This window comes from Otolemur garnettii, unplaced genomic scaffold (assembly GCF_000181295.1).
Source record: "Otolemur garnettii isolate 467f Iridium unplaced genomic scaffold, OtoGar3 scaffold00123, whole genome shotgun sequence".
Taxonomy (NCBI): domain Eukaryota; kingdom Metazoa; phylum Chordata; class Mammalia; order Primates; family Galagidae; genus Otolemur; species Otolemur garnettii.
Window position 1 is genome coordinate 4,193,206 of NW_003852518.1, and position 13,078 is coordinate 4,206,283.

Sequence of the window (13,078 nt, forward strand, 5' to 3'; positions counted from 1 at the left end):
AACAGTCGCTCTCATCTTTGTGCACGTCTATAGTCAGAGGTGGCCTGGAGGGCATTCAGGAGAAACACAGCGGCAGGGGCACCACAGAGGCTGCGCTCCCCAAGTGGCCGCATCCTTTGATAATCTGCACACCTGCTCCCCTTGCATCTCTCAAGCGTTCTTTTAAACACCCAAGAATCAGGCCAAAAATGACAGAAATATCAAAAGCTAACTAAAGCTCTAACTGGCCCTTCCAGCAGAGCAGTGCCCCCTGGGGAGTGTGGACGCTGTGACTTCTGTGTCCCCTGGGGAGTGTGGATGCTGTGACTTCTGTGTCCCCTGGGGAGTATGGACGCTGTGACTTCTATGTCCCCCTGGGGAGTGTGGACGCTGTGACTTCTATGTCCCCCTGGGGAGTGTGGACGCTGTGACTTCTGTGTCCCCCTGGGGAGTGTGGACATTGTGACTTCTGTGTCCCCCTGAGGAGTGTGGACGCTGTGACTTCTGTGTTATTTTCTATTCTGAGCATTGCGTCCATGCAACTGGGTCATCTTTGCAGCAGTCCCAAAGGATAGGTGTCATTGTTCTCCCCCACACATGCGAGGGGAGAGAGTGCTAGAAATGTTAAGTAACAGCAGGGCAGAGGAACAGAGAACAGCCAAATGTTCTCACCAGCAGGGCAGAGCTCCCCTTTCCGTGTCAGTGTGTGCTGGCCCTGCCCTGCAGCTGACTCCCCCCCCCCCACCCCGCCCCAGGGATGCTAGAAATATGCAAAGACGCCCAGTTACAGTGAAATATGCAAGGATGCCCTGTTACAGTGGCTCTTGTTGCTGAGAAAAGTGCCATTTGAGTGCTGAGTTTTATATATCTACATTTCCAGAGAGAAGTAAGCTTATGTCCAGTGCAACCCAAGTGTATAGGTGTAGAGGGAGATTGATGGGAATTCCAAGTGGTTTTTGCTCTTGTAAGGGGTTCTAAGTGATGCCAGAGAGGACTGAGAGTTCCAGCCTGCTTTGGAACACGGACGAGCATGTGCTCCTTGTTCATTCCCTCGAACCTTGAAAGCAATCCCTTGATTTTTAAAACTTACTAGTTTGAAATGAAAACATCATCCCTAGAAAGTCAGGGGATTATTTCCCAAAAAGAAAGAAAAAATAGCAATGGTAAAATAACGAAGCTATTTTTGTAAAATATCTGGCTTCTAATCTGTGTTTGCTAAGTAGAAATATTTTATTTTTGATGAAGTCTCTTGAGGTGGTCTTCAGAGGGTGTCGAACGCTCTATCATTCATTCATTTATTCATCTCTACCTTTAATACCATTGGTAAATAATCATGTTCACAAAAATCGATTCTTTCCACAGTTGACTGGATAAACTCGTGAAATCCTTTCCCATTATTTCTGTTTCCCCTTATTTTCATCCATGGTCTGAATTTTCTTTTCCTTGGTACTGGTGGTGACTCTAGGTGGTCCCCTACAAACTCAGTACCTTTGCACGTGGCTGGTTACCTGTCTGCCACCTACAGCAGCAGCTACAGCTTGTACTTGAGAAGACCTTTGCTGTTTGTGTAAGGCACTGCTATTTGTTTTATAGGTCATCTGTTTGTTTGGGGCTTAGAATGGTATTCTTTTTAACAAAATGTTTTTCTTATTAACAAAGCATGTGGTGGAAGAATTAAGTGGCACCTAGCTCAACGTTTTATGTTTTTCATTTACCTGAAAATAAGAATTCACAAAAAGTCATTTTCTAGAAAGAACAGAGAGAATTATGGGCCCAGCGGTTATTTTTGAAAGTATTTCTTTTCTGATGGTTAAGCTGTGAACTGAGCAGGCCTTTGTAGATTGATGGGGAGGCTGATGACTGTTGAGAGTAAATTTGGGGGACCCAAGGCTCCAGAGTCCTGATCCCAGGCAGGAGACGACCTCTTTCCCTTCCTGTCTGACTACAACCAAGCCTGTGTCCCTGGACGTTGGCCTCCTTTCAGGGTTTATGGCAAACAGAATTATCCTGCTATCACCTTAACTGTTCTCATCTATAAGAAATTACTTCTTGTGCCCTCTCTGGTAACAGAGACAACAATTACAACCAGGCCACATGGGTAGAAATGAAGGGTTCATGACCATAGTGCAGGACGAGACCTGGGTTAGGGAGAGGCCTCAGTTTCCTGGGGAAGTTGTTGGACCCTGATGGGCCTTTGCAGCAGCTCTGGGCTCAGCTGAAGTCAAACTCCTTCGGGCTCCCCCTGGGCCCAGCATCACGGAACCATCCCTGTTTGCTTGAAAATGTAAAATACACACAGATTCCACCCAGATGCTTGGGTCTGGGTGCACATTGGGCACAAAGAGTGTGCACAGGGAAAATGACCATCTCACCCGTGTGGTTACGCAGAGCCACCTGAGCAGACGGCTGAGTCACTGTGCCAGCAAGGGGCAGGGCAAGCAGGACGGGTAGATTTCCTAGTGTCCAGGGCTGCCCAGTGCTACAGGGAGGGAAGAGCTGCCCCAGATGGGGTGACTCAGGCCCCCCAATCCAAACTACTATGATTTCTCACTTTTGTTTAAAACCAAGAAGTGAGAGAACCTATGCAATCTGCAATGTATATAATTTAGGTCATTAAAAATAGAAAATTCACTTATTTCTCCATCTACATACAATGAACAGAGGGCGGGAAGTCTCATGGTCAGGGTAGAAAATTCCCGGCAGAGAAGGGCTTTGGAGCCATCTGGAGGCTCGGCTGTGGTCTGGTCACCAGCCACCGGGGCCGAACCACGAGGGTGAGGCCTCTGTGGCTCTCCTGACAGCACAGAACAGTTTGCTGCCAGGAAGATGGAAACAGGAAGTGCCCCGTTTCTCACGTTAAGTTGTACTTAAGCTGAAGTGAAGGCTCTTTTGTAACATTTTCCCAGAGGGTGGACTGTATAAGCAGGCTTCTTCCAGGTTTTGGGTAATGTTTAACAGAAATTCTCTGTTGTTCAGGTTGCTTCCTGTACAAAGTGATGCCAGCAAAAGGCAGAGGGATTTTCTTTTCTTTTTTCTTTTCTCTCTCTGTCTTTCTTTCTTTCCTTCTTTTTTTTTTTGGAGACAGTCTTACTATGTCGCCCTCGGTAGAGTACCATGGTGTCACAGATCACAGCAACCTCAAATTCTTGGGCTTAAGTGATTCTCTTGCCTCAGCCTCCCAAGTAGCTGGGATTACAGGCACCCGCCACAACGCCCAGATATTTTTTTGTTGCAGTTGTCATTGTTGTTTAGTTGGCCTGGGCTGGGTTGGAACCTGCCAGCCTTGGTGCCTGTGGCCAGCGCCGTAACCACTGTGCTATGGGCGCCGAGCCAGAGGGGTTTTCTTTTTCTTTCTTTTTAAAAAAATTGTTTGGGATTTATTGAGGTACAAAAAATTAAGTTATACCGATTGCATTTGTAAAGTCAAGTCCTTGTTATAATTGTGTACTGCCCCTGGGAAGCGACCCCCACCCTCCTCCCTGCACACCTCTCCCCACTCCCTCATTCCCCTACCCCCCACTTGTATTAGCTCTTCTACTACCTTCATATTAGAACTGAGTACATTGGATTCTTGCTTATCCATTCTTATCCTGCTTTGCTACAAAGAATGTGTTCCAACTCCACCCAGGATAATGCAAAAGATGTAAAGTCTCCATCTTTTTTAATGGTATACATATACTACCGCTTGTTAATCTATTTCTGGGTTGGTGGGCATTTAGACTGTTTCCACATTTTGGCAACTGTTAATTGAGCTGCTATAAACAGTCTAGTGCAAATGTCCTTATGATAAAAGTATTTTTTTTTCTTCTGGGTAGATACCTAGTAATGGGATTGCAGGATCAAATGGATTCTTTGAGGATTCCCCATACTTCCTTCCAAAAAGCTTGTATTAGTTTGCAGTCCCACCAGCAGTGAAAAGATGTTCCCTTCTCTCCATATCCATGCCAGCATCTGCAGTTTTAAGACTTTGTGATGTGGGCCATTCTCACTGGGGTTAGGTGATATCTCAGGGTGGTTTTGATTTGTGTTTCTTTGATGATTAGGGACGATGAGCATTTTTTTATATGTTTTTTAGCATTTGCCTGTCTTCTTCAGAGAAGGTTCTATTCATGTCTTTTGCTCAGTGATATATGGGATTGTTGGGTTTTTTTCTTCATTAAGTTCTCTCTAGATCGTAGTTATCAAGCTTTTGTCTGGTTCATAATATGCAAATGTCCTTCCCCCCCATTCTGGAGGTTATCTGTTTGCTTTGGTTGTTGTCTCCTTAGCTGTACAGAAGCTAAGTTTCATTAAGTCCCATTTGTTTGTTTATTTTTGTTGTTATTGAAATTGTCATGGAAGTCTTCCTCATAAAGTCTTACCCCAGGCCAATATCTTCAAGTGTTTTCCCCATCCTTTCTTCATTGTTTCATGCTGTAGATTTAAACCTTTTATCCATCTTGAATCAATATGTGTCAGTGGTAAAAGGTGCGGGTCCAGTTTCAGTCTTTTCCTTGTGGTTATCCAGTTCTCCCAGCACCATGTACTGAATAGGGATTCTTTTCCCCAGTGTATGTGCTTGTTTGGTTTATCAAAGATCAGGTGGCTGTAAGATGTTAGTTTCATCTCCTGGTTTTCTGTTCTGTTTCAAATGTCAGTGTCTCTATTTGTGTCCCAGTACCATGCTGTTTTGATCACTGTGGCCTTGTAGTATAGCTGAAAGTCTGGAAAAATGATGCCCTTGGCTTTGTGTTTTTCAGGTTCCATACAAAATGAAGAATTATTTTTTCCAAATTTTGAAAGTATGATGTTAGTATTTTAATGGTGATTGCATTGAATGTGTAGATGCTTTGGCAAGTATAGACATTTTAACAATGTTGATTCTTCCTAGCTGTGAGCATGGTGTGTTCTTCCATTTGTTAATATCTTCTGCTATTTCTTTTCTTAGGATTTCGTAATTTTCTTTATAGAGGTCTTTTACCTCTTTTGTTAAGTATCTTTCTAGGTATTTCATTCTTTTTTTTGAAGATATTGTGAAGGGACTTGTGTCCTTGATGAACTTCTCATCTTGGCTATTATTGGCACATACAAAGGCTACTGATTTGCAAATGCAAATCAGGCAAATCTGATTTGTGGACACTGATTTTATTTCCTGAGACAGTACTGTATTTTTTGATCATTTCCTGGGGTCCTTTGGTTGAATCTTTGGGGTTCTCTAAGTATAAGATCATAATATCATTGGAAAAGAGCCAAAGTTTGAGCCCCTCTCCACCTGTTGGATGCCCTTTATTTCCTTCTCTTGCCTGATGGTATTGGCTAGAACTTCCAGCACTATGTTGAATAGTGGTGGTGATAGAGGACAGCCTTGTCTGGTTCCAGTTCTAAGTGGAAAAGCTTTCAGTTTTTACTCCATTCAGTACAATATTAGCTGTGGGTTTATGGTAGATGGCTTCAATCAGATTAAGAAGTGTGCCACCTATGCCTAAATTCTGAAGTGTTCTAATTAGCAAAGGATGCTGAATTTTATTGAATGCTATTTTTGCATCTATTGAGAGGATCTTTGTTTTTGCTTCTGTTGATTCGGAGAATTATGTTTATGGACTTGTGTATGTTAAACTAGGCTTCCATCTCTGGGATAAAAACTACTTGATCGTGATGAATGATTTTTTTAATGTGTAGCTGTAATCTATTGGTTAGGATTTTTTTTTTGAGAATTTTTGCATCTATATTTATTAATGAAATTGGTATGTAGTTCTCCATTTTAGTTTGGTCTTTTTCTGGTATTAATATCAGGGTGATGTTTGCTTTATAGAACGTGTTGGGAAAGATTTGTTCCTTGTCAGTTTTTTAGAATAATTTCTAAAAATTATTATGAATATAATATAAAATTATTATAATATAATATGAATATAAACTCTTCTTTGAAGGTTTGATAGAATTCTGGTGTGAAGCCATCTGGGCCAGGGCATTTTTTTGTTGGGATATTTTTTATTGTTTTTATGATGTCAGTGCTTGAAATTGGTCTGTGTAAGAGATCTATTTCTTCTTGGCTAAGTCTAAGGAGACGTTTTGATTATAGGTATTGATCTATTTTCCTCCTCATTGTCAAATTTCTGGGCATAAAGCTTCTTATAATGATAATTTCCTGTATCTCTGTGGCATCTGTTGTTATTTCCCCTTTATTGTTTCTGATTGAAGTTATCAGAGATTTCACTTTTCTGTTTCTAATTAATCTGGACAAAGGTTTATTGATTTTATTTATTTTTTCAAAAAACAAACTTTTTGTTTTGTTAATTTTCTAATTCTTTTGTTTTCAATTTTATTAATCTCTGATTTAATTTCGATTATTTCTTTTCTTCTGCTGGGTTTGGGGTAAGATTATTCCTGTTCTTGTTTTTCCAGTTCCATAAGATGGTTCATGAATTTGTTCATGCACGTTCTTTCTGTTTTTCAAATGTAGCCATCTAATGCAATAAATTTCCTTCTCAAAATTGCTTTTGCTGTATCCCACAGGTTTTGGTAACTTGTGTCTTCATTGTTGTTATGTTTGAGGAATTTAACAATTTCTTCTTTCATTTCTTCCTAAACCCAACTCCTTCAGCATAAGGTTGTTTAGTTTCCATGCCTTTGTGTGGGGATGGATGTTTTTGTTGTAGTTGAGTTCCACCTTTCTTGCCATATGGTCTGAGTAGATACAAGGATAATTTCTATTCTTTTAATTGTGCTGAGGTTTGATTTGTATCCTAGAATGTGATCTATTTTGGAGTACGTTCCATGGGCTGATGAGAAAAATGTATATTCTTTAGCTTTGGGATGGTGTGTTCAGTTTGTGTCTATTAATCCCATTTGTTTGAGGGTCACATTTAAGTCCTTTGTATTTTTGTTTAGTTTCTGCTTAGAGGATCTGTTCAGTTCTGTCAGAGGAGTGTTAAAGACCCTGGCTATTATGGAGTTGTGGGATATGTTATTGCTCAGACCCATCAAGGTCTGTTCTTCAATCTGGGAGCATTTAAGCTGGGTGCATAAATATTGAAAATTGAAGTGTCTTGTTGTATTGTTCCCTTGGCCAGTATGAATTGTGCATCTTTTGTCTTTCTTAACTTTAGTTGCTTTAAATCTGCATGTGTCTGGAAATAAGATTATAACCCCTCCCTTCTTCTGATTCCATTTGCTTGAAATACCGTTTTCCATCCCTTAACCCTGAGTCTTGATTTGTTCTTCAAGGCTAGGTGTGTCTCCTGGAGACAGCATATGGGTGGCTTCTGCTTTTTTTTTTATCCCATCAGCCAGCCTGTGCCTCTTTAGTGGGGAATTCAGTCCACTGTCATTTACTGAGAGAATTGATAAGTGTGGTAGATTCTATTCATCTCATTTTGTCCAAGCCTGTTGTGTAGTTTTGTGGTTTGCACCGTTGTAGAAGCTAAGTTTGGACCTTTAGCTTCTGGGTGTTCACTTTGCTGGTGGTCCATGGGGTGTTTTCTTAATAGAAGGAAGAGGAGGCCTTGTGATGTTTCCCTCCCTGGTGGTGCTGGTGACACAGGCATGCACTGGGTCCTGTCTCTGTCTGCTGTAGGCACTGGAGGTTTGCACACATGGGTAGATACTGCAGAGCCTCCACCTCCCCAGGAAGATTATAGTACTTAGGTAGAAACACACATGGAAACATGTAAATTCCCTGTGAGGTGTTACAGGCTACAGTGAAGGTTGGGTCGGTGTGGTGGCCATGGGTAGGGATCTCAGGGCAGGGCCCACGCCAGGCAGGGAACCAGCAGGGAGGACCATGGCCGAGGAAGTGTCACAGAGCATCACAGGCCCTGGCTCACTTTCCTGTCATTACTGCTGCATCCTTCGGTGTGAGGACACTGGCACTGAGATACCCCAGTGTAGAAACTTCCTGTTCACCACCTGTGCACGTGGAAGGTGCACACAGTTGGCACTGGGCACATGAGGCAGGTGCCTGAGACTCAGAGAGGAAAAGTGGCATCTTTCAGGGCTGCAGCCCTGTGGAATGGGGTCAGGAAAAGAGAGAGAGTAGTGGGAAGGCCCCAGAGATTTGGGTGTGGGACAGGAACCAGGACTCTAGCCTCTCCCTGGGCTCCGGGGAGCGGGCAGAGAGCAGTGGGAGCAGTGAGCAGTGCTGGGCCCAGCTCCTGGACCCTGTCCCAGGTGTGACGCCAGTCCTAGAGTTCATGCTCACCTATATGCCTGGCCTCTGCTTCCTGCCACTCCCCACTGCGGGTGGTGACTGCCCTATGGCCTGGCTCCGCTTAGCTGTGGGTCTGCTGAACAGGTGTGGAGGCCTTCCAGGAGGCTGCTTGGGCTTCAGTGTCCCTGGTGCCCAGTGCATAATCAATGTACGATGTCCCCAGAGGTGTGGGGAGGTTGGGGTGCCTCGCTGAGCCCCACCGGCTTGTCGGCGATGACACCAGTCCTCTCCCAGAACCCCAGGCAGAGTGAGTCTGTGCTCACCCTGGATATCCGTCCTCAGGCAGGAGCCAAAGGCACTTGTGGGGCGTCTAACCCACTCTCCTCTGCAGGTATGTTCAGTTCCTCAGCGGGCTCCTGTCTGGATCGGTGAAGATGAATGCCTCGCCCCTGTTCCTGCATTTTGTCATCCTCCATGGCACCCCAAACTTTGACACCGGTGGAGGTGAGTACCCCCCATGATATGGCATCTGGTTTGTTGGCCTGGACTGGAGGCTGGCCTTGGACCCCTTAGTGTAAACAAACTTCTTTCCTTCTTTGAGGGCCCCGGGTCTGCTGTTCAGCCTCCCTGGTCATTGACTGTGGCCCCCTCTTGTCGACAGTGTCATCTTTATGGGGTTAGGCCAAGTTAGTTAATCAGGAGGACTGGAGGCCAGTAAGAGGGGATGGTAACTCGGGCAGACACAAGTCATTCTGGGCTGTAGCCCTGGGAGTCGGCTGTGCAGTTGGCTTTGAGGTCCCAAGTCATGAGAGATGTGCCTCTCCCAACTCATCTTAGGTGCCCATCTCCTCATTTCCCTTTAACACAACGACAAAGAAAGACACATTCAGGAAGCTAAAGCCAGGGTCTTCTCCCTCCACCCCAGGCCCACACAGTGCACACAGCTCATAGCTGGGGTCAGGGCACTGTCTCCTCTCCCAGTCTGTTGCAAGTGCACATAGCTCGTAGCTGGGGTCACAGCCTTGTGTCCTCCCCCAAGTCCCATGCAGGTACACACAGCTAGTAGCTAGGGTCAGGGCTCTGTGTCCCCCGCCTGAGTCTCAAGCAGGTATACACAGCTAATAGCTGAGGTCAGGGCCCTGTGTCCTCCCCCTACATCCCACACCGGTGCACATGGCTCATAACTGAGATCAGGGGGTTGTCCCCTCTCCCCAGTCCCATGCAGGTACACACAGCTAGTAGCTATGGTCAGGACGAGGTCAGGGCTCTGTCCCCTCCTCCCAGTCCCACACAGGCTCTCACAGCGCAGTTTGTCTTTAAAGTACATCTGTGCCTTTAGGTCCCCCTGGGCATCATGGCCAGAATGTGACTCTGCTGAATGAAGTTGATTATGAGGCATCCGGGCTGAGCAGTTCAGGGCTCTGGATAAAGGTCACACCATTGCTCTGCAGGTTCCTGGAAGTGGGTTTGGCTCCGGGGGCAGGCTTGCCTTTTCCTGCAGCAACCCTGCACTCTGGGCAGGCTTCCCCCAACCTCAGAGGCAGCACACACGCTCTCTTGGCCTCTCGGCTCCTCTCTCTCTCTCTGTTCTTCACAGACGATTGTGCGTCTCTTTCAGTGTGCCGGCCCTTTCTGAAGCTCTACCAAGCTATGCAGCCTGTGTACACGTCGGGGATCTAGTAAGTGCTGCTCTTCTGTGGGACTTCTGCTCCGCCCAGAGCCTCAGTTGCCTGTCCCTCAGGAAGAGGGGGAGGGAGGGGGACAGAACATGCCAAGGAGCCATAGAGAGTCCAGAGGGGATAGCATGGGGTGCCTATGTGCTGGCATTGCACCTGACCCCTGCTCCTGCCTACACAGGTGTCCTGTTCCTGCCACGCCAGTTAGCTCCATTAAGAGGCGTGAATGCTGGAGCGTGGAGGGAGAGAGGGCCATTCCCGGGACCCTTATGACACACAAGCCTGTAGACGCTCAAGTCCCTTATTTAAATGGCATAGTGTTCACATACAACCTATGCTCATCCTCCCGTGTATGTTAAATCACCTCTAATTGCTTATAATAGATAATGCAATACAGATGCTATGTAAACAATCGTCATGTTGTATTTTTTTATTTGAATTATTTTTTGTTATATTGTCATTTTTTATTTTCATTGACATTTTTTATCCAGGTTGGTTGAATCCACTATGTGGAACCCACAGATAAGCAGGGTACCTATAAATATGTTGAAAAGAGTCCTGGGATGGAGTCTTCTTATGGTTTTTCTGGCTTCTTTGAATTTTAGATGAAGTGTGGCCACACATCCTCAGAATTTCTAGAATTTCTGAGATTTTTTTGTTTGCTTTCTTGAGCCAGGATAAGGATTTTATGAATGTTAATGGAACTGAGTAAGGGTAATGAATGTTCTCACCATCTAGAAAAAGCCATTGTCCCTTTTTGGGTTCAAGTTGGACCCTGAACTTACTGACGTCACTCTGGAAGTTGCACCCCAGCTTGTTACAGACCCTGTGTGTCTCCCCAGGAGACACAAGGGCCTCTCTAGGCCCCTCCCTTTGAACCTACAGGGTCCCTGCCATGTTGGGCCCTGGGGTTGGTCCTTAGTCACTGCAGGTCGCTTACTGACCAGACTGATGCCATGAGGACCCTCCCAGCCTGCAGCTTTACTGAACCTTTTAGATTCACTTCCCAGGAAGTGGATTTTGGGCTAATCAGGACATTTTCTGTAATATCTGAAGTTTTAATTGTAGTATTGCATTTCTCAACCTGTGTTCTCCTGTGAAATCACAAAGTTACTTAGTGACAGACCTTTTTGTTTATCCCAAAGCAATGTTGGTCCCGAGAACCCCAGCAGGATCTGCATTGCCATAGAGCCGGCCCAGCTGCTGAAGGGGGACGTCATGGTGAGTGCCCATGCAGCTGTGCCATTCCCCCCGCCCCCACCCCACAGACATTAACTGAAAAGGGAAAAATGATTCTATTTTAAAATAATAACCACCCTTCCCCATAAAGTCCTGTAGAAAAAAATCAGAAGTAGTCTTGACCAATTACCGTAAGGCAGACATCCTCAAACTACGGCCCACGGGCCACATGCGGCCTGCCTAGGACATTTATCTGGCCCACCTGGTGTTTTTGCCGCTGCTGCCTGTCCTGCTTAGCAGCTGACTCGGCCCAGGGCCCACAGTCCCGCCCTCCAGCGGTCTGAGGGACAGCGAATTAGCCCCCTGTTTAAAAAGTTTTAGGACCCCTGCCTTAAGGTATTTGGTTACTATTCTGAGTGAAGCTGTTTTAATGAAAGGCATAGAACAAATCTTTGTCCTCTCTCTCTCTCTCTCTCTCTCATCACGGAGCCCCTTGATGTATGTGAGCGGGTCGTTAAAGCAGGTACTTGTAAATATATTGAAAAGAGTCCAGGGACAGGTCTCTTTTTTATTGTTGTTGTAGTTTTTGTCCGGGGTCGTGTTTGAACCCCCCCACCTCTTGTACATAGGGCTGATGCCCTACTCCTTGGGCCACAGGTGCCGCCCCTAGGATGAGTCTCTTTATGGTTTTTCTTTCCACCACACTTCTGAGGGTCCCCATTTTCTGACTGGTATTTGCTTTCTTAATATCATCATAGGCCTCCTAGGGTGCCGGTGTAGAAATAAAATATTTATTTACTATTAATAGCCAAATTATGAAATATAACTGGTGTTGTTACAGCTTAATTAATGATCAAAACTGTGATTTCTCTAGATAATTTTGATTCTTGGGTATGTGGGTTTCCTGGGGGAAATTGGCTGTTATGTTTTTGCCTTTTGGCGATCTTGAGTACAGAAAAATTTTTACATTTAAAGTAATTTTAGGAAAAGTTTTGTCCAAGGGAAGGAAAGCTTTTAGGCATATACATAGCTTCCCACCTGCGTGGAATCACTTAGCGTGCAGTCGTCATAGTTGCTTTGGTAAGAAGGTAAGGTGATTCTGATTCAAGAGTTGGCTTTTAATTTTGTTACAAATGGCCCATCCACAGTGTTTCTCTTGAAAACCAGGGTTTATAACCCTTTGTTAGTGGATGGGCACCTCTGCGCCTACCTTGTCCATCTTAGATGTGTATAAAAATCAAATTGGGAGACGTGAAGATGGGGACCTGTGGAGATAGCCACACCTGCTGAGTCCCTCTCAGTCCTAGGACCCCAGAGTCTGTCCTGCAACACAGCTCTAAGGTGGGATTCTGCAGGTCAAGGAGGCAGCCCGGGGCAGCGACTCTTTGCAGAGGACACAGGTGCACAATCTGGGGTTGGGGAGCTTCGGATGTTGCTGCAGGCCCCGCCTCTCAGCATCTAGTCTGCTGTCCCCAGGCAAAGCGCGCTGGGGCTGGAGGTCTGTCCTCTGCGTCCTGTGCATCTGGGCCCTGCTTCCTGCCTGGGTTAGGAGCAGGAGGTGAGGAGGGTGAGAGGGTTCTTCTCCTGGACTCCTCACTTCTTTCCATCCAGAGTGCAGCCCTGGAGGGTCTCCTGGGACCTCCTGGGGTTATTCGACAAAGAGGCTGAGCTTTAGTTGAGCACCACTGTCTGCCGTGCTTCACTGCACCAGCAGCTCCAGAACTGGGGGCACGCGGGGCTGGTGTGATGCTGGTGGCCCATGGTTTCCACCTGCCATGGGAGCAGGGCTCTGGGGTCAGCCTCTCTTGAGTGGATGCTCCCTGTCTTCAGGTCTTCAGTGAGGGTTTGTTAGGGCCCTGTCCCTTCGCGATGATCTGCGGGAAGTGGCCAGTAGACTGAGAGGTGCAGGGTTCTCTCAGACAGGGAGGGGGGCCTGGTTCCTTGGCTGTGTGTGAGGGCTGATGCTGCAGGGCTTTGTGAGGCCAGAGGCGTGAGGGTGGTCCAGAGGCCAGGAGTCCTTGAGAAGTGGCCAGTTGCCCCTCCCCTCCCTCTGCCTCCCACCCTCCTTCACTCCCCTCTCTCTTCTTCTCGCCTTTGCTCCCTCTCGCCCCCTCTCCCC

The 13,078-nt window shown here is 46.1% G+C and overlaps 1 protein-coding gene across 6 annotated transcripts in view; it reads left to right on the forward strand.

The window, feature by feature from the left end:
• Positions 1-13,078, forward strand: part of TNS3 (tensin 3) — a 311,621-nt gene that overhangs the window by 153,955 nt on the left and 144,588 nt on the right. For 4 of the 6 annotated variants that reach the window (XM_023517874.1, XM_023517872.1, XM_023517870.1 and 1 more), the window contains 3 exons: positions 8,496-8,608; positions 9,702-9,783; positions 10,926-11,001. In XM_023517874.1, coding sequence (XP_023373642.1) covers positions 8,496-8,608; positions 9,702-9,783; positions 10,926-11,001 — 271 coding nt within the window. The remainder of the gene's footprint in view (positions 1-8,495; positions 8,609-9,701; positions 9,784-10,925; positions 11,002-13,078) is intronic. The other 2 variants (XM_023517873.1, XM_023517871.1) reach the window with 1 other exon arrangement.